An 18,819-nucleotide genomic window follows, 5' to 3' on the forward strand; every position below is an offset into this window, starting at 1 on the left:
GAAAATTATAAAGGAAGAAAAATAGCAAAGCTCTCGTTTTTTATTTAGAAGTCTATCTGGACTGGGGCATGACTCAAGTAGAGTACTTGCCCAGTAAGTGAGTTTGAGCTTAATCCCCAGTACTGCCAAAAAGAAAAAGAAACAATTTAGGGCTAGGGGCATGGTTCGAACGGTAGAATTGCTTGTGCAAGTGCAAGGTCCTGAGTTCAAAACTCAGTACCTGCAAAAAAGAATAGAAGTCTATCAATGGGTTTCCCATTCCATTCTCTGCATACTCTACCAGTAGACTTATTTACAATTAGAACATTCAGTGATCACAATAGATTAAAAGTTATAGTAACAATAACAACAAAAAAGCAAAGTATAAATAGAAGATTAGAAGATAATATGACAAAATGTTCACAGTGATTATTTCTAGATGGTGGGAATACCGAAATTTTTCTTTCTAATTTTGTGTATTGTCTCAATATTTTACAGTTCATCTTTTACTTTCTATAAGATCAAAAACATCATTTTAGATAACAACTTTGAACAGAAGCATACAGCAACTATCATAGACAATACTGCTGTGTTTAGCACAAAACTACAATGAAGAACTAAATTCAATGGGAATTTGAACACATCAAAATGGCTATCACAAAGTAATCACTTTTCCCATGTATACAATCCTCAAACATTAAAGCAGAAACAAAGATCAATGGTAAGTTTTGGTCCTTTCACAAGTGATACGGGGCTTCTTACCTTTATGGTGGGGTGTGACTCACAATTTTATGGCTTTATAGATAAAAAAGTATTCTTTGCAAATTCTAGTTACTGAGAGTATAGAACAATACAGGGAAAGAGCACTCACTCTCCACAGACCCCTGGTACCTTCTTGCTGGTATATATCAATGAAGCTGCCAATCATGCTTCCTTGGAACAAGTTTCCTTGAGCCTGCATTCGAATCTAAAATAAGAATAGGTGAACGTTTTTATTTTGATAGGGAAAACCAAGATGAGATATGTCAGTCATTTAAAATTAAGAAAAAGTATTTGGGAAATCTCAAAAACAAATCTCTGATATTATGATTAAATTAATAAGCTAAATAAACTGTACAGAAATAATGTAACCTTATCAAAGTATATTTTATAAAGATGATTTTCATTAACCTTACATTATTTACACTAAGTCTATACTTTTTGGAGTTGGAAGAAAAATTTGGGAAAAGAACAGGCATTCAGTGAGAGTAGAAAATAATTCTTAAAATACAATTAGTTTAGTAAATGTTAGAGACAAACTAAATGTCTAAAACGACAACAGATTGGTTACATTAATTATCACACATTCATTTAATGAAATAGAAGGAATATTACAGAGTCATAAAATGTACTTTTATAGACTATCTGTCGACATTGGAAAACATAGAAAATTAATTGATAAATAGAAAAAGGGTTATAAAACAATACGTAATTTTAGTTAAAACATATAAAGTTAAAAAATCTATAAACACAAGCAAGGAGACTAGATGAACATACATAGCCAAATATTAACAGTGGTTTATATCTGATGGTGAGGCTACAAGTGAGCATTTTTCTCTTTTGTGTTTTTTTTCTGTCTTCCATTTCTTTCTATACTGAGCATGCATTGCTTATATAATTATAAAAAGCAAAAATGTTTTAAAATATAATTTTATGTTTACAAAACCTTAAATTAATTTTTACTTGTTAAAAGTATGATATTATATTCGGCCAAGTGACCTATGAGAGCTGCGAGAAAGGAAATATGGCATTAAATAGCCATGTAAAAGATTTGGTGCAATTTCCCACAGACTCTACACACACAGAATTATAGTCGTCAGTCACTAAATAGTAGTGGCCCAAAATGTAGGCCTGATTTTCATGAAGCACAACTCTACCATTTTTGGTTTCAGTGAATTCCCTTGCTAAGTCATGTAACAGCAGCAAGCTTTTATGCAGAAAGTTAAGTGCAACTACTAAAAGCTTTCAAATAAAACTCTAGTCCAATGAAACCAAGACGTAAACTATCACAATGACATATCAAAACTACCCTGAGTAAGTAGAAAACTTGTTCAAGGAAGTGATTCCTGAGCAGGACTAGGACTAGAGTAACATGGGTGAATCTAGGTGATGCATACAAAGATGGTCACTATACTAGATTTTTCTCTATTTTTTGTGTATGTTTGAAATTGTTTATCAAAAACTACACAAAGGTTTAAACTGCCAAGGTTAAAAATGGAGGCAACAGTTGAGCTATACCTCAACACCAACCACTCATCATCTAAAACTTAAGTTATCCTTATTTCCCCAAAACACTATCTCCAATTGCTTTATGTCCTTGTCAGCATGACTCAGAGAACTGGAACTGATTGATTATAGACAAATCACCTTAAACAGCTCTATTTGCCTTAAAAAGAATAATATATCAAAAATATCAGCCCTGCCAGGCACCAGTGGCTCACACCTGTAATCCTAGCTACTCAGGAAGCAGAGATCAGGAGGATCGTGGTTTAAAACCAAACCAGGCAAATAGTTCATGAGACCCTATCTCAAAAAAATCCTTCACAAAAATGGGCTGGTGGAGTGGCTCAAGGTGTAGGCCCTGAGTTCAAACTCCAGCACTGCAAAAAAAAAAAGGTCAGTCCTTCTGTATCTGTGAATTCAACTAACCACTGATCAAATATACTTGGAAAAAAACTTGCATTTGTACTGAATATTTATCGACTTTTTCCTTGTCACCATTCCTTCAGCAATACAGAATAATACTCATTTACATAGCATTTATAATACATTAAGTATTATAAGTAATCTAGAGATGATTTAAAGTATACAGAAGGATGTGTATATGTTATATGCAAATACTATGGCATTTTATATAAGGGACTGGAGCATCCGAGAATTTTGGTATCCACAGGGATCCTGGAACCAATCTTCCTATAATCCTCCTTTATGCATTATGAACTCTGCTGTAACTGCTATAAGGGGAGCTTCTTACCACTTGGTTGGAAGTCTTCTGGATTACAATCTATACTTTCTCTTGCTGCATAAAAATAAACTTTAAAAATTTTTCCTAAGTTAATCTGATTTTATTTTTGGCAAAACAAAAAGAAATTGCTTTTCTCTGACTCTGTCTTTCCACGGGCTGGAATACTGGTGTGATGGTGGCCCAACTTCAACTATACAGCCTAAAACAATACCATTGTACAGTGGTCGGCATACTTTTTCTGTAAAGGGCCAGGGAGTAAATATATTAGACTTTGTAGGGCTTGCAGCCTGTCACAACAATTCAGTTCTGCTACAGAAACACAAAAACAACCATAGACAATACATAAAAAAAATAAAGTGTGTGTTCCAATAAAACTTTATTTACAACAGACAGCAGGTCAGATTCAGTCTACAGGCAGTAGTTTTCTAACCTAGAAGATGGATGTGCAGCATAACTGAAAGAACCTGGGTCCTGGATGACTGCATGGAGTAGAACTGCCAAATCAGCATAATTTGCTCTCCTCTCGACTGCAACATGAGGGAAAAATGAACTCATATCTTGTTTGGGCCACTGTATTTTTTAGTTTCCTTGTTACAGCTTGGCCTGTAATATAGTGAGAGCTAAAGTCTTAACAAATGAAAATGGTTGATCAAGAAGAGATTGTAGAAGACAAAATAGCTAAGAATAGAATCTTGGGTGGGAGAAAAGACATGTGGGGTAGGTGCAGAAAAAAGAAACTCTCAAACAAAATGAAGGAGCATGAAACCTGGGAGAAGAATCAAAACTGAAGAACTTCAAGCAGGAAAAAATTAGTTAAATAGGTTAAGTAAAATGAGAACAAAAACCACCGGATTGGATAATGTGGACATTGCTGCTGACTCTCAGGAGAGTAGTTTCAGTCAAGTAGCACAAGTGATTACAGCAGGTTATGCAAGGGAATGGAACGTGAAGACTACTCTTGTGAAATTGGATAAGGGAAGGAAAAGAGAGGGTGGTGTTTTGAGGAAATTAGAGGGTCAGGAGAAAGTATTTTAAGCAAGACAGACTTGAATATATTTATCATTTAAGGGGAGCTAACCAGTACAGAGGAAGAGGCTAAAAATAAGGGGGGAAAGTATAAATGATACAGAAAGGTCCCTAATGAAACAGAAGTAAGTAAGACCAGAGTAAAGCCCTTTTTTTTAAGTTTGATCATGTATGCAAATCATCTGGAAGTCTTTTCAAAACACAAACTGGGCCACATTACACTCTTGCCAATTGAGTAAGTGTAAGGTGAGGCTCCAGAATGTGCATTTCTAACAAGTTCCCAGGTAATGCTGATGCTGCGGGTCTGAAGAATCATGTTTTGAGAACCACTACAGTAGAGACAATGTGCAGGTAGGTATAAGTGTGGAGAAATTTATAATTGAAAAGTGGTAAGGTCAAGAAGTTGACAGGTCATAGATGGTAATGTGGTCGGCTGAAAGAGAAATGAGGAGATGAAAGAAGAAAGCTTGAAGATTTAAAATGCCCTTGAGGATAGGAAAAATGAGCTGTCCAAGGATAAGTGAAAGAACTGAAAGGCCCAATTGTGTTTATAAATCAGACTGACAGGGTCACAGTCTGAAATTGTGACTTCCCTCCTGTCCAGGATCACTCTGAGGTATCACTACTGAGGTATAAGAAAGCAAAGGGTAGATGGTAGCATTTGTCAATGGTGGTAATTTTGCCAGAGAGTTCACAGGGACAGGAAATTGATGAGGGTGGCTAAGGTGATTAAGTGTAGGATCCAGACGGATAAGAAAGGAAGTTTCAGGGAGTTGAGTATTATTTTTCTTGAAAAGCACATTCTAACAAGTATAATTATATTACAAATATTCTAGAGTTTAAGGATAGTCATTTCTCTTCATAAATATGTATTCTTTACACCTAAAGTGATATAAAAATCTATAGCTAAATTATGCTGACTTTAATCCAAAAAGATTATTTCATATTTTTTCTCTGTCAACCACCAGTGGTTTCTTTCACATGTGGTACTACTTTTCATGTCACTCACTAAGTTCTCAAAACTCTGTGAATTACAATAGATCAGTTCTTCACTAACCTAACCACTTATGGTTTCACCAGTGCTGAAATAAAGTATGTATCCTCTTGCTTTTGTCTCACAGTCCCCTTAAAATAATTTTTAAAAACTTGAGAGCCTTTTGCTTATCTAACGATATATTTAGTGCTTTAAATCAATCATAAATTTAAATACATTAATAAAAAGAAATATTTACCACTTATGAAATAGGGAAAATGAAGACTGATATTTAAATAAGTGTTTTATTCTGGGATTTGATACAACCTTAAAGAAATCCAATTATATTCTTAACAAATCAGCACCAGTAATTCATAGTGCTGTTTCTAAATGCAGAATATCCCAAAACAGACCAAAATATACTATTTTAAAGCTAAATTTCACCCCTAATAGAAACATGGATAAGACAGGGAAAGATAGAGGTGGTACAAATTTAAGGTAACCCATTTAGTTATTAAAGGAGACTTCTCCAAAAACCATATCTCAATTTATCTCTGATACCACAGGTCAACAAACCATATGAAGATTTGGAATGGGTAAGGGATATGTTTCTTTTGTAAAATGGAAAAATGGCTATTAGAAATACAGATTTACTCTCAGACCAGTTTTAGGAAAGAATACAAACGGAAGTAAAGGATCTGGACACTGATTCCTTTAAAACTGCACAGCCCTTGAAAAGAACCTATAAGAGCTTGCATACCCTAGCTTGTAGACCAATGCATATCATAATAAATTGACTACTATTTATTTAGCACTACTACCATGTACAATGTTAGGCAGTTTACACATATTACCTCTAGTTCTTCGAAGCTCTATGTTATAAGCATTGCATTAACTTCATTTTACAAATGAGGAAACTGAATCAAGCTTGATGCAATTAAGTGATTTGCATAAGCTTTTACAGCTGGCAATGGACAGAGTAGGAATCTAACATAAAACTTGTTTTCTTTTCAAATTACACTGCAGACATCTCTCTTACCTTCAGAACATCAGTGGGATTGGCTATAGTAGAAGATATCACTCCTGACACTACCCCACAAATCATATTAATTAGAAGAGTTTCATCTGTAAAAAGGATAAAAAAAGAAATGTCTGCTTTTATTAGGCACTAATTTCTGAGAGGAGAGTACTGAGCTATCAGAGAAAGGGAACCTTGACCAGAGAAATGACTTTAGAAATGACCTACAAAGCTTACCAAAATAAAGAAACACAAATATTTCTAGATCCCAACTCAGTATAAAATATATAAAAATTATAAAATATAAATTATTATTTCTAAAAGATACTGGAATATGTCCTATTCTTCTACATAACTGTCAACACTACATCAATTCAGGATGTGGTTATTTCCCTTTCAACCACTTCAAACATATAACTAATCTTTTTTTAAAAGTCTTTCATGATTAACTACCAACTGTAAAGACTCAAGAACTGGATGTGAAAAGATAAAGTCTTACCCCCAGTACTGCCAAAATTAAATAATTAAATAATAAAATCTTATGTCTAATAGAAAAGTTATCTGGATATTCATATCTCCTAGCCTCTGTTTATTTATGGAATACTTCTGTGGTCAAATGTGAAAAATCAGTAATTTATTTACTTTTGCAGTGTTGAGGAGCAAAATCGGGATCTCACATATGTTAGGCAAGCACTCTACCACTGAGGTATACCCTCAGTCCAAAAATGCAATAATTTAGAACAAAATACTCTCAGCTAGGAAAAAGAGCACACAGAAATCACAGAGTACATTGTTCTACAAAGAAAATTCAATCTTCACCACTCCTTCCCACCATAAAGAGCCTACAAATAGAAACTCAGTAAACCCAAAAGAAGAATCTATGAAAGGAAATTACCTTAGAAAGATGAGAAAGGGAACTTTTCAGGATTCCCAAAGAAGAGGCTCCAGAAAAGGATAATTTAGGGTAATAAAGTGATTCAAAAGGCATTACTAACTGAAAGGCTCTCCACCTGTTCCCAACCATCCAACATCCCCAGGCCTGTGGTAAAATAACTACTTAGTATCAGGCTGAAAATTCTACAGCAGAAAATAGAGGCCATGTTGCACATGGGTAAGGTGTCTATAAGTATATCAGAATCTAGAACGTAATAGGCTAAAATTAATCTACCTAAAAAAGGCTTATCAAAATTGGCAACTAAAAAATGTCTGATAGTTAAAATCCTCTTTCTGATGAGGATAGCACTAATTTTTCTGGACATGATTGTTGCATGCTTCCTTAGAGATAACCAGAAGCATTCTTATTGATGGAAAAAGACGAATTTGAAAAGCAGCTTCCTCTAACCTATGTATCACCTCTGCCACGATTTATCCCAAGTCAATACAAGCTCACTTTGTACTTGTAGTCGTCCATTCTCAGACATCACGTGATAAACACTTCACATCAAGCATGATCCCTTTGAGGATCACCTCAATAGAGTGTTAAGTATACTGACCTTCCAAACGTTCTACAAATAATCGCTTCAGGCTTTGGTAAATCCCAATTTTAATGGTGCCATACGATGCCTGTCTTAGTAAAGCAGGAGCAATTCTGCCCCCCACGAAAAAAAAAGAGAAATAAAGAAAAGTTAATTTTACTTGATATGCATTTTCAGGATAAATATATAGATAGATAGGTAGATAGATATCATTTATTTTACCCACCTCATTCCACCCAACAACAGCAAAATATGCATTTTTTTCAAGCACCATGAAATATTGACCAAGAAAGCACACATCCTGGGTCATAAAACAAATCTCAACAAGTTTAAAACAACTGAAGTTGTATAGAGTATATTCTCTGGCCATAATGGAAGCAAAGGAGAAATCAATAAGGAAAATGCTCACTTAAATAACACATGTCTAAATAATCCATTGGTCAGAGAACATCTCAAAAGAAATTTTTGATACATAGACCTGAAAATTAATATTCATTTTATTAAAATATATGAGATATAGACAAAGCAGTGCTGAGGGAAATTTATGCACAAAGTATACACATTAAAAAACAGAGAAAGTCTCAAATCAATAATCTAATTTCCTATTGCAAGAAACTAGAAAAGAGGAAAACAAATGCAAAGCAGGCAGAAGGAAGAAAATTAAGAAGAACATAAATCAATGAATTGAAAATAGGAAAACAGAGAAAAATCTATGAAACAAAAAGTTGACTCTTTGAAAAAAATTAATAAAATTGATAAACCTCTAGCAGGACTCACAGAGATAAAAAGATAGAAGATAAAAATCCCCAGTATCAGGAATGAAATAGCACAGTGCTGTAAGTCCTGCAGCCATCAAAAGGACAAAGGAATAGCATAAACAACTGTATGCTGATAAATGCAGTAAATTGAAAAAATTGAGTACTTCCTTGAAAACTGCAAACTACCAAAACTCAATTAAGATAAAATAGATAATCTGAATAAGTTCCATAACCACTGTAATGGACTGAACATTTGCATCCTCTCCCAACAAGTCACAAATTGATATCCTAACCCCAATGTGATGGGATTAGAAATCAGAGCCTTTGGGAAATAAATAGGTCACAAGTGTGATGCAGTGGCATTAATACTATTAAAAAAAAAGACCACTCCTTGGAACCCCCCCAACACTGGGGGCTCAATTCTCCCACTTTACACTTTTCTATCTCAATAAACTCTCCTGGTTTACTTGAAAAAAAATCCCATACAGCACTTGCTCTTTCTGTCATATGTACATACAAGAAATCTGCAACCCATAAGAGAGAACTTACCAGAACCCAATCTCCAGAACTGTGAGAAGCAAATTCCTGTTGTTTATAAGCCACCAAGTCAATAGTCTTTTGTTATAGTGGCACAAACTAAGACAACATTAAATAATTTGAATTAATAATTTTCAAGCTCCAAAAAAATCTCCAGGCACAGGTAATTTTACTGAGAAATTCTACCAAACATTTATAGAATGAACACCAATCATATACAATCTCTTCCAGAAAACAGAAGAGGGAATGCTTCCCAATGCATTTTGATACCAAAACCAAACAAAGAATAGTACAAAAAAAAAGAAAGCTATAGACCAATATTTCCTGTGAACTTAGATGCAAAACTCCTTTTAAAAAGATTAGCAAATTGAATCTAGCAATGTACAAAAATAATTATATACTATTACCTACCTCATTAGTTAACAGTTAAAACTATCTCATTAACTCTACCAACAAACTAGTACTAAAGCCAAGATCTCAACCTATTTAGTTCTGCTCATAAACTGGAGACATTCTCACTCATACCTCCTTTGAGAAACCTCCAAATTGCTGAACTACACTTTAGGAGATATAAATAGAAAGGCAGCAACAGTTCAAATAGTTAGGATTGGAAAATGATGACTAAATATGCATATTTATGACTTTTTTCTTGAGATCAGGAAAAAATCTTGTGATTATCCATGCTGATCAAAGAACAAGGTAAAACAGATGATCCATGAATCGACTGCTTCAGGATGATGACTTGATTTTTTTCTCTCCAAGAAAATTATCTTTTAAATAAGCATAATATAGGTTAATAATAAAATTGATTTCCATTCTCTGAGCAATAAACTGGTAGCCTAGAATTACGATAGCCTAGGAAATTGGCAGCACATAAACTACATACTGAACAAGCTGATGGAAAATCAAAACTTGACCAAACTAAATCTGTCTCCCTCTCTGTCACTCTACATTTCTGTTTAAATTGCCAGAATAATATTTCTTTACAGAGAAAAATCTTAAAGGAAGTCAGTATTTGCCAACTCAGGGAAAATATTACAAAAATATATGGGTTAATTAGTGCTGCTGCTAACAAGGCCATTGGTGAGTCTCAGAAAAGCAGGAGAAAGCCTATGCTGCCATGAAGTATCCATTTTAACATGTATTACCTACAGCTAGATGAACACAACATTCAAAGCTCAAGATTTGCAAGCAGGTTTAATATAAACTGGCCCATTGATACAGAATTTCAAATTGAAATGGTGACTACGAAGGGCATAAACTATCTACAGTTGAAATGTGTGGCCTTTTGAAAAAGCATTTCTGTTCATGATATAAGGAAGGAATCCAGTCTTACCCTGAATACAGTGCCAATACACCTTCTTCTTTATAGATTCGGAACAGGGCATGAAACATCCCTCTATATTTTATCTCTTTGAAACGGACATCGATGCTTTGGCCTTGGACTTGAAGTCGTGTTTTAGTAAGGTCCACAGGGAAAGTTCCTATAAAGGAACACACTCGCTTATAAGTATTTCCAGAGTCACAGTTAAGTTTTTGTTAAATGTAAGGACAATACCTGAAACCTAAGAAAGAGCATAACATACAGAAGATCACAACTAGAACACCACTGCCAGAGGACGAGTTGTTTGTATGTGATAAAGTGAAATGTACCAGACTATCTAAGCAGCACAATCTGACCTGTAGTATACCTGACATTGTAACATATAAAGTGGTTTAAGATTTAAATGTTACTTTAATTTCATCTGTAACATACAATACAGCATTTATCATCTCTTTCACCCATCCCCTCCCACCTCAAACCTCCCCATCTCTCCCTCATAGAATCTCCCAAATTTTCACAAATGCAGGAAAACATGGACTTGCTGCTCCAGATGTTCTTATATTCTGTTAAAAAATGTGTGTGTGATTTTTTTATCTGTTTAAAACAAACAGCTCCTTAATATTATGAAAGATAATGGCAAAGTCCTATTTAGTTCTACTAATCCTCTTTCCTTTGATAATTCAGGACTAATGCTAGCAGAGTGCCTAAGGGTGGAATTTCTTATATCAACACATAGAAGTGGTCTCTACACTGACAAAATCTATTTCAAGGAATGTCCAAGGTCTAAAACTAGTAAGGTCATTATGTAGTTATAGACACTTGTGACCTGGATATCACAACACCAGAGCACATACCAAAAACATTAACAAAGATTAGTGGATTGTAGCCACTTATGAATAGTTAAGGAAAGAGAAAAATCTGGAAAATGAAAAAATCACAGTCTTAAAACATTTCAAAATTAAAATGAAATAGAGAAGAATCTTGTTCAGTCTTGTTAGTTTAGGACCGAGTTTTGAAACAAAGAAGCTTGGGTACTTACAAAGAAAGTTATAAACAACTTAGCACAAAAGAAAAACCATTAGTACAGAAAAACAGCAGAAACCGCTATCATACACAACTCCTTCTGTATTTTCATGCATATTAAGCCTAGAAAATTAAAAAATCACTAAAATGTCAAAAAAGCTTCCAAAGTTTGATTTTTCTTAACTTCAGTTGCTGAACTATTAGCAGTACTTTCTCAGAAATATTACTTGATGGCTTTGAGGCAATAATTTTTAAAACAAAAAACACATGTTTATTTTTCTCTACTTTTCACCAAAAAATAACTGTCACCATACATCACCATCTATTGCATAATGCATACTTATCATTTTTTTACACTCTTACCAAACTCAGCAACAATAGAGGCAAGGCCGCCATATACAAAGGGTTTCCAATTCAGACCAGACATCTCATGGCTTACAGTGGAACTTTTCTGGTGCTAAAAATAACACAAATCAGAACAAGGCACAAGAGTGAAAAGCATTTGTTAGCATTTGATCATATAATTTAGATCAACAAAATTGTTAAATAAAACAGATGTAGACAAAAAATCCTACTAAGTGAAATGACACAAAATGTGGGGTCCTGTGCTGGATGATCATGCATTTGCTCTTTAATACTATTCAGTAGGAATAGGTGTGCAAGTCACTCAAAGATCAACCTGTACCCCTTATTCTCTCTGGTTTATTAAATATTATACTCTTCCCCACCCAAAGAAGAGGTGTCCATCCAGCACACCCAACTTAGACATTTGACCAGACAATTACAAGTGAAGGAACCTAGAATTCAAGTTATCTAGGCTGAGAGGCATCTTATAAAAGCAGTTCATGGTATTCAGTTAGCTTGATTCAGGTGCAAAGCTGACACCACTACTTTTCAGCCTCTCATCTCTCCAGCAAACTTTAGGGTTTGAGTTCTGGGAACTACTTCTAACTATATACAACTAGCCACCTGAATAGGCCTGGGCTAAGCTCAGCCCCTTTTCACCTTCCTTCTGGCCCCCACAGGAATGACAGCAATATGGGTATGTCTCTACTCTCTGACATTTAACATAAATCCATTTAATATATCTCATTTTCTTTTTCCTGACCTTTTAAAACATATGCATATGGACAAATACTGCTCTTTTACATTCTGATTATTTAATTATATATTCTGCTCCCAGTCCCTTTTTCTTCTTTGCCATCCCACTCGTTAGGTCTAACATCTTCAACCTTTTTATCTTTCTTCTCTTTTGCTGTTACTCTCAGCCCCTTCAGTGTTGGATTTTTTTTCTATAAGTCTGGCCTTTAGATAGTGTTTTTCAAATTTTAGCAAGTACCAGAATCATCCCGAAGGTATATTAAAACATGGACTGCTGGGCCTCTCCCCTAGAGTTTCTGATTTATGCTCCGGGTCTGGCCCTGAGAATGTGCAAGTTCCCAAGAAAGCTGACACTTTCACCCTTAAGAACTACTGCTCTTGGCATCACCTGATAAATCCTGGTCTAACTTACAGTATGATCTTTTCTTCGCATGCACTCTCAGATTTCCTTTAAATATTCTTTTTTCAGAGCTTCACAGTTATGTATACTTCTGAATTTCAAAGGCTACCTCAGGTGGCTTATGGTCAGGAAGAATATGATGATGTTGGATAACCTAAATTAAAATCCAGATTCAACTCCTGATTACTAGTCAGAACCACTTACTAGTTCTGTGTCTCTGGGCAAATTGGTCAACCTCTCTATATCTCTATTTTCTGAATTATAAAATGGGAATATTAAAAGCTATACCATACAGTTGTTGTGAAAATTAAGCTATATATATAATACACCTAGAAAAGTACCTGGCACCTAGTGCAATAATAGTTATCTGATTAACATTATTTATAATTCTGAAATTTTAAGTCCCCAAATTTTGCTTTAACAGATAATACTTTCTGCCCTTCTCCCCCATTTCCAATCTGGGTTTAGCACCTTGAGTCACAGACTCTTTGTATAGTAGACATGGCTTCAATTCGTTTCTACATAAGGAATTCTCTGTAACCAAGCAAAGAGCAATTTCCCAGAGAGGACAGCAAGCATATGGATAAATGTTTTAGTTACAGGCCACAAAAATAATTATAGAAACTTCCTTTCAAGCATAGTACATACAGAGTCTAGAGACAGTCCTATTGAAGGAAATTTGCTGAAAAAATAGTGCAAAGTAGGAACGGATACTTCAAATATCAACTGCAGCTTGAAGTAAGTCTTTTTGTGCATGTGTGATACTGGAGCTAGAACTCAATGCCTTGTGCTTGCTAAGCAGGCACTCAACCACTTCAGTCATCCCCCTAGCCCTTTTTGGCTTTTTAGTTATTTTTCAGGTACAGTCTCAAGTTTTAGTCCTCCTACCTGCAGCCTCCATCAAAGCTGGGAAGACAGGCACACACCATCACACCTGGTTTATTGACTGAGATAGTGTCTCGCTAACTTTCTGCTACCAGGACTGGCCTTAAACCACAATCCTCCCAATGTTCACCCTCTGAGTAGCTGGGATTATAGGCATGAGCCACCATGCCCAGCTGAAATAAGTCTTAAATACTAAATACTACCTTATCAACATTTTTAGCTATGCCTATATTTTAAGATTAGAATTGATAGTAAAACACAACACATGGTGAGAGAGTAAAGAAGGAAAAGAAGCTGATGGCATGTTCCCTCTCTGGGTTTATGGGAAAAAAAATCACTCTCCATTGACACATTTAGACATTCCCCCAAATAGTCTTAAACATTTCAGACAGCTGCTGGGCTTCTCCCCAAAACTTTCTCTTTATAACTTCTTTTCTCACTTCTCATTACAGAGAAAACCTCTATTAGAACTTTAGTATCTGCTCTCTAGCCATTAAATAAGGACAGTGTGCTCAAGGTTCAGGAAACATGAATCAGTAAAAGGCAGGGAATCAAGCCATCACAGGAAGCAGAAAGATCATTGAATTTTGGGCCAATTAGCCCAGGGGTTCCCTAACGAAGTTTTCACAATTCTGAAGTGATATGGAAAAATATCTAGGGCTTCTTTTCAGCTAACTGTTTAAAATAAAGGACTACTATCAGACCACATTTTTTTCATACTCCTGGAATATTGAAACCCCCTTCTTGTATGAAATGATAATAACAATTGGTAGTTGATTTTGTTTGTTTGTCTTTACTTAGCAAAATAAGCTTGACTGACCTGTATTTGTGGCCCCTCACCATACTTTCATTTAAACTTTCCTGGTCCATGAAATCCAAGTCTGAAGACTCCTAGACAAACCTAAAACTGCCCCTATTGCCACCTCCCCATTCACATCTGATAATAAAATCTTTTTCACTCCAGTGTTAGAAAAGACTCTTATGGGGCCAGGGTATGGCTCAAGCAGTAGAACACCTGCCTAGCATGCTCAAAGCCCTGAGTTCAAACTCCCAGTACCATCAGAGAAAAAAGAATCTCATGAAGACATTCTGTATCGTTGTTGATTAGGTCTGGTTTTACACAGACTTTCCTTATACAAGCCCAGTGTGGAGGCAATACTGAACAAATGTACTCTTTTTCCCTAGGGGAGTCCTTCAAATATTTGAAGATACCTATCTAAATATTCCTGATCATATTCTTCATTCTATAGACTTTACTTCAATTACTGTAGCTGAAAACTGCAATTGCTTTTTAGGGAGTCATATCACACTACTAAAATCATTAGATTGTCAGCGTACTCTGAGTCTTTTACATAAGGCTGCACACACGCATGCATGTTATATCACACCTATTCTAAAGCTTTTGAACTTTCATTCATTTCTTCTGTATCTTAAATCCATGCATAAAAATAATGACTAGTATGAGGTTTACCTTCTAGTTGTTCCATATTACTTCCTCTCTTAAATAGTTAAGATCCCTGAAGGCAGACACCATATATCATTTTTTATATGCCTTAGAATAGCTAGAGCAGAATTGAGTACACATCCTTTAAACAGTTGGTTTTACAATGTGATATATTGAACCTATATACGCAGTCTGCATATAAAAGATTACAGGGGAAACCAGAAGGTAACTTGCTGGACCTGGTCAATCCTACACATCCTATAAACGACACATCCCTGATTCCCAAATATTCTCTGCCTATATATCCTCCTCTCTGGCTTTTGTTGCAGAGAATTACTTGTGTGAAACAATCCCCAAGACCTCTTAAAATTATTTTGACTTGTGTGGGCTAACCCCAGATATGGGCATAAGGACAGAAACCATCACTAAGTTAAAACAGAAATATACACTAAATGTTTTTAATGTATAAAGAAGCCAATGAAAATTGCCTTCAAAATGCTGACATGTATTCTAAAGATGTGATTAAAGATCTTGATAGCCAAACAAGAAACAACAAAAATGTCCTAGAATATAAGTTACACAGTGCTACACTACTCCAAAGATCTGTTCAGGAAATTTGGGGTGCCTTTCTTGCTTTCTCATTTAAGAAAGAGATTCTTGGGTTCAGAAGGTAACAATTAGGAGCCAACAACTATTTACAGAAGTCATACTAAATGCTCAAACCTGCAATGTGTTATGAGTGTGACTGTCATGTTGAAAAAATCATAGAAATATGTTCTAACACCAAGACGATATTTGCTGTTCAACCTATTTTTCCTTGATAATATCAAGGAGATGGGGCAGAGACAAAAATTGTATGAAATATAATCCTTGACTTTTAAAAGCTTAAATCTGGTGGAAGAAATCAAAGTACTTCGTTAGAGAAAAATTAAGCATTAAATTGCGTACTACCATCTATAAGAACAAGAGAAGCATGGAAAAGGAGACAATCAGCATGAACCTGAATTACTGGGTTTTGACAGAGGGTAGGCTGAATCTGGATAGATGCAGGTAAGGGAAACTGGTGGAGGAGGAGACAGGACGAATAGACACAAATGTAGCAACAAATGTGGAGGTAGGTTTCCATGTTTTGCACTGAGAAAAAAATTAAGGCCTCAACTACAAAACACAATCCACTTGTTGGCTGAAACAAGTAAAAGGAGCAGGTTATATAGTAAGGCTGGAAAGCAAGGTGTTGGCGGCGCACTGTAAATTTTTTTTAACAGGGAAGTGACTTGAGGAAATCCATATTTTGGTTGGTCTAGTAGGGCTGCAGCAAGCACAGTGGATTACAAACGGGAGAAGCAGGGAGACTGGCTCAGGATGGTGTGAAGTAAGGCAGACAAAGATACTTGTTGGCAGTGAGGTTAGAGATAAACTCTGGAATGGAGACAAAAAGGTACTTAATGGTGCAGGGAATGAAAAGGAGGAAAAGGTTTCAGGACTACTCTAAGCGTCTTTAGCCTGGGGAGAAAACAAGGAACCAATGACAGAAAACTAGAAAAGTCCCTCTGCTACCTTGTCTGAGAAACTAATTCGTGTTAATAATAGCTGTCATCCCAATCAAGCAACTGAACTGCATTTTAATAGATGCCTTCAATGCCTGGACCTCGGGAGTGACAGGGGGTAGAAACTGAAGGGGAGCATCTTTCAACAGCATCCCTTACACTAATACAATGGAGGTGTTTGCTTACTCCGCTTACAATCACGGCCGCCGTTGCAAACTTCACCCTTAGAAAAATTAGGATTATTCCGGGAAAGATACCCATTCACCCTCTGGGTAGCAGGATCTTGCCAGTTCCTCAGCTGTCAGAGCGAGTTCGTGGAGAGAAGGGAGGCGCCTGAAGGAGGCGGCCTCCCAGGGGGGTCGAGGAAGCAGGGCTCAATCGAAGAAGGAAAACCACCGATGCCAGAAGAGTGAAAGACAGGGAAGGGACTCAGCTGAGGGGAGAGAGAGATCAAAGGACCGTTAAGCCCCTCCCAGGCCGGGAACCAGGCCAGCCCGGCCCCGCGCGGCCTGGCGCGGCCCAGCCCCGCTCCCCAGCCTGGAAGTCCAGGAGCACCCTCTCACCTGCTCGGGCTCATCAGACGACTGGGAAGCCGAGACTCCCACAGTCGGAAACGCCACCGCAGCGCCAACCCGGAAGCATTGAGATCGACGGAAGTAACCAAGGCGTCGCCTAGGCAACGGTGGCGCAGCTGTCCAACTCCGCCCCCTCGGAGCCGAAAAAAGAAGGCGCGAATAAGAGGCGGAAGCTGCAGAGGAGTTAAAAGGCTGTGGGTGTCAAGGCCCAGTGTGGGAAACCTGGCCTTCAGGAGCTATGGGAGGAGGGCGCTAAGGTGTGAGAAGGTCGCCGCTTCTGCAGTTAATGCGATCGCCACAGGGGGCAGAAGTGTCGCCTTGTCACCGCGTTTACTCACCCACCTGGCACGTAGGAGGACTAGAAAAGAAAAGGGTGGAGCAAACGGTGAGGAGGCAGCAGAGTCATAAGGGTGCAAGCTATGCAGAAGAAAAGGAAAGATATGAATGGAGAAGGTGCGGAGGTTTCAAACAAAGTGGGAAAAGGAGAAACAGGACATGAGGAGAATTTAGTGATGGGTTTGGGCCAGGAAAGAAAATAAAGAGCAGACATTAAGTGACTGAAAAAAATTACACACAGACCCTGTACTCGAAGGTCATGATTTAGGCAGAAACTTCAGAGCAAGTTGGAAACAGAAAAGGGGACCATAAAAAGTCAGAAAGAATCCTAAGAGGAAAAATGCTAATAGGGGAGACTAGTTAATCCGCACCTTACAATCTCCCAGAAAATGAGATCCTGGTGACCTGCTCTGGCTCTAGTCCTCAAGGACCTCTGCAAGAGATAACCACAAAGCCTCTCACGTGAACATTCCCAAATGCTCACACCAGAGGAAGCAGTAATAGAAATTACTGCTTATTTGTTTTAAGTAGAAGTCATTCAGAGCAAGGCCCTTGGCAGGAAATAGTGATTTGTTGAACGAGTAAATGTTTGGCATTTCTTCGTTCCAAAAGAATTTTTCTCATTTATTTAGCATTTTTTTATGTGTCCCTCATTTAAAAATTTCTTCAGGCAGCACACACAATAATAGATGACATTACAGAGTACTTACCGTATACTAAGGGTAATGCCAAGAGTTTTTTTGTGTTGTTTTGTTTTGTTTTGCTTTGCTTAAAACTACCCCATACAGCAGATAACTCTATATCCCCCTTTTGTCAGATGAGAAAACTGAGTGGCAGAACTGAGATTTCAACTTGGGTCTCATTTCAAATTCCAGGATTTCATACTGCCTTTGTTCACTTCAGAAACGTCCTTACTTAAAATAGAGATAAGAAATGCCTGCAGGCATTCCAAAATGTGAATCCCCTTGCATTTGTATCTGACCATAGCACTCCCCTTCAGTCAAATAAGGAGGGGCTGCAATGTAGAGTCCTTCTTATTTGGAATTGCATGTGCAGCTGTAACTTGGGCTTATCCCTCATATCCAAGTCACTATCTTAGCTTTTCTACCACACTACTTTTGCTCCTCAGCCACTGCCACCACCACCTAATCCAGTAATCAGCTAGATAACCTTTGTGAAAAGGAGCTTTCTTTTCAAATGACTTACTTTTAAAATTCTACAATAAGTAAAATAGTATTTGTACAAGCAAAATTATAAATGCGTACCACACTTTGGCACATTTGCAGTTTGACTGATTTCTTTTTAAAATTTTTATTAGCATAATTAATTATAAAGGGGGACTAATTGTGATATTTACATGCCTGCATATAATGTACTTTGATCAAATTCATTCCATCTATATTATACTTTCCTA

The 18,819-nt window shown here is 36.7% G+C and overlaps 1 protein-coding gene across 3 annotated transcripts in view; it reads right to left on the reverse strand.

The window, feature by feature from the left end:
• Slc25a14 (solute carrier family 25 member 14) overlaps positions 1-17,207 on the reverse strand; it is a 39,201-nt gene extending 21,994 nt beyond the window's left edge. Inside the window, exons 1-7 of one of the 3 annotated variants that reach the window (XM_074064325.1) lie at positions 17,058-17,196; positions 16,690-16,927; positions 11,481-11,574; positions 10,107-10,254; positions 7,494-7,588; positions 6,022-6,107; positions 851-946 (exon numbers count right to left, since the gene is read on the reverse strand). In XM_074064325.1, coding sequence (XP_073920426.1) covers positions 851-946; positions 6,022-6,107; positions 7,494-7,588; positions 10,107-10,254; positions 11,481-11,574; positions 16,690-16,755 — 585 coding nt within the window. In that variant the 5' untranslated portion in view covers positions 16,756-16,927; positions 17,058-17,196. Of the gene's footprint in view, positions 1-850; positions 947-6,021; positions 6,108-7,493; positions 7,589-10,106; positions 10,255-11,480; positions 11,575-16,680; positions 16,928-17,057 lie in introns of all 3 variants that reach the window. The other 2 variants (XM_074064324.1, XM_020161430.2) reach the window with 2 other exon arrangements.
• Positions 17,208-18,819: the final 1,612 nt, after the last annotated feature.

The sequence above is a fragment of the Castor canadensis genome, chromosome X (genome assembly GCF_047511655.1).
Source record: "Castor canadensis chromosome X, mCasCan1.hap1v2, whole genome shotgun sequence".
Lineage (NCBI taxonomy): Eukaryota > Metazoa > Chordata > Mammalia > Rodentia > Castoridae > Castor > Castor canadensis.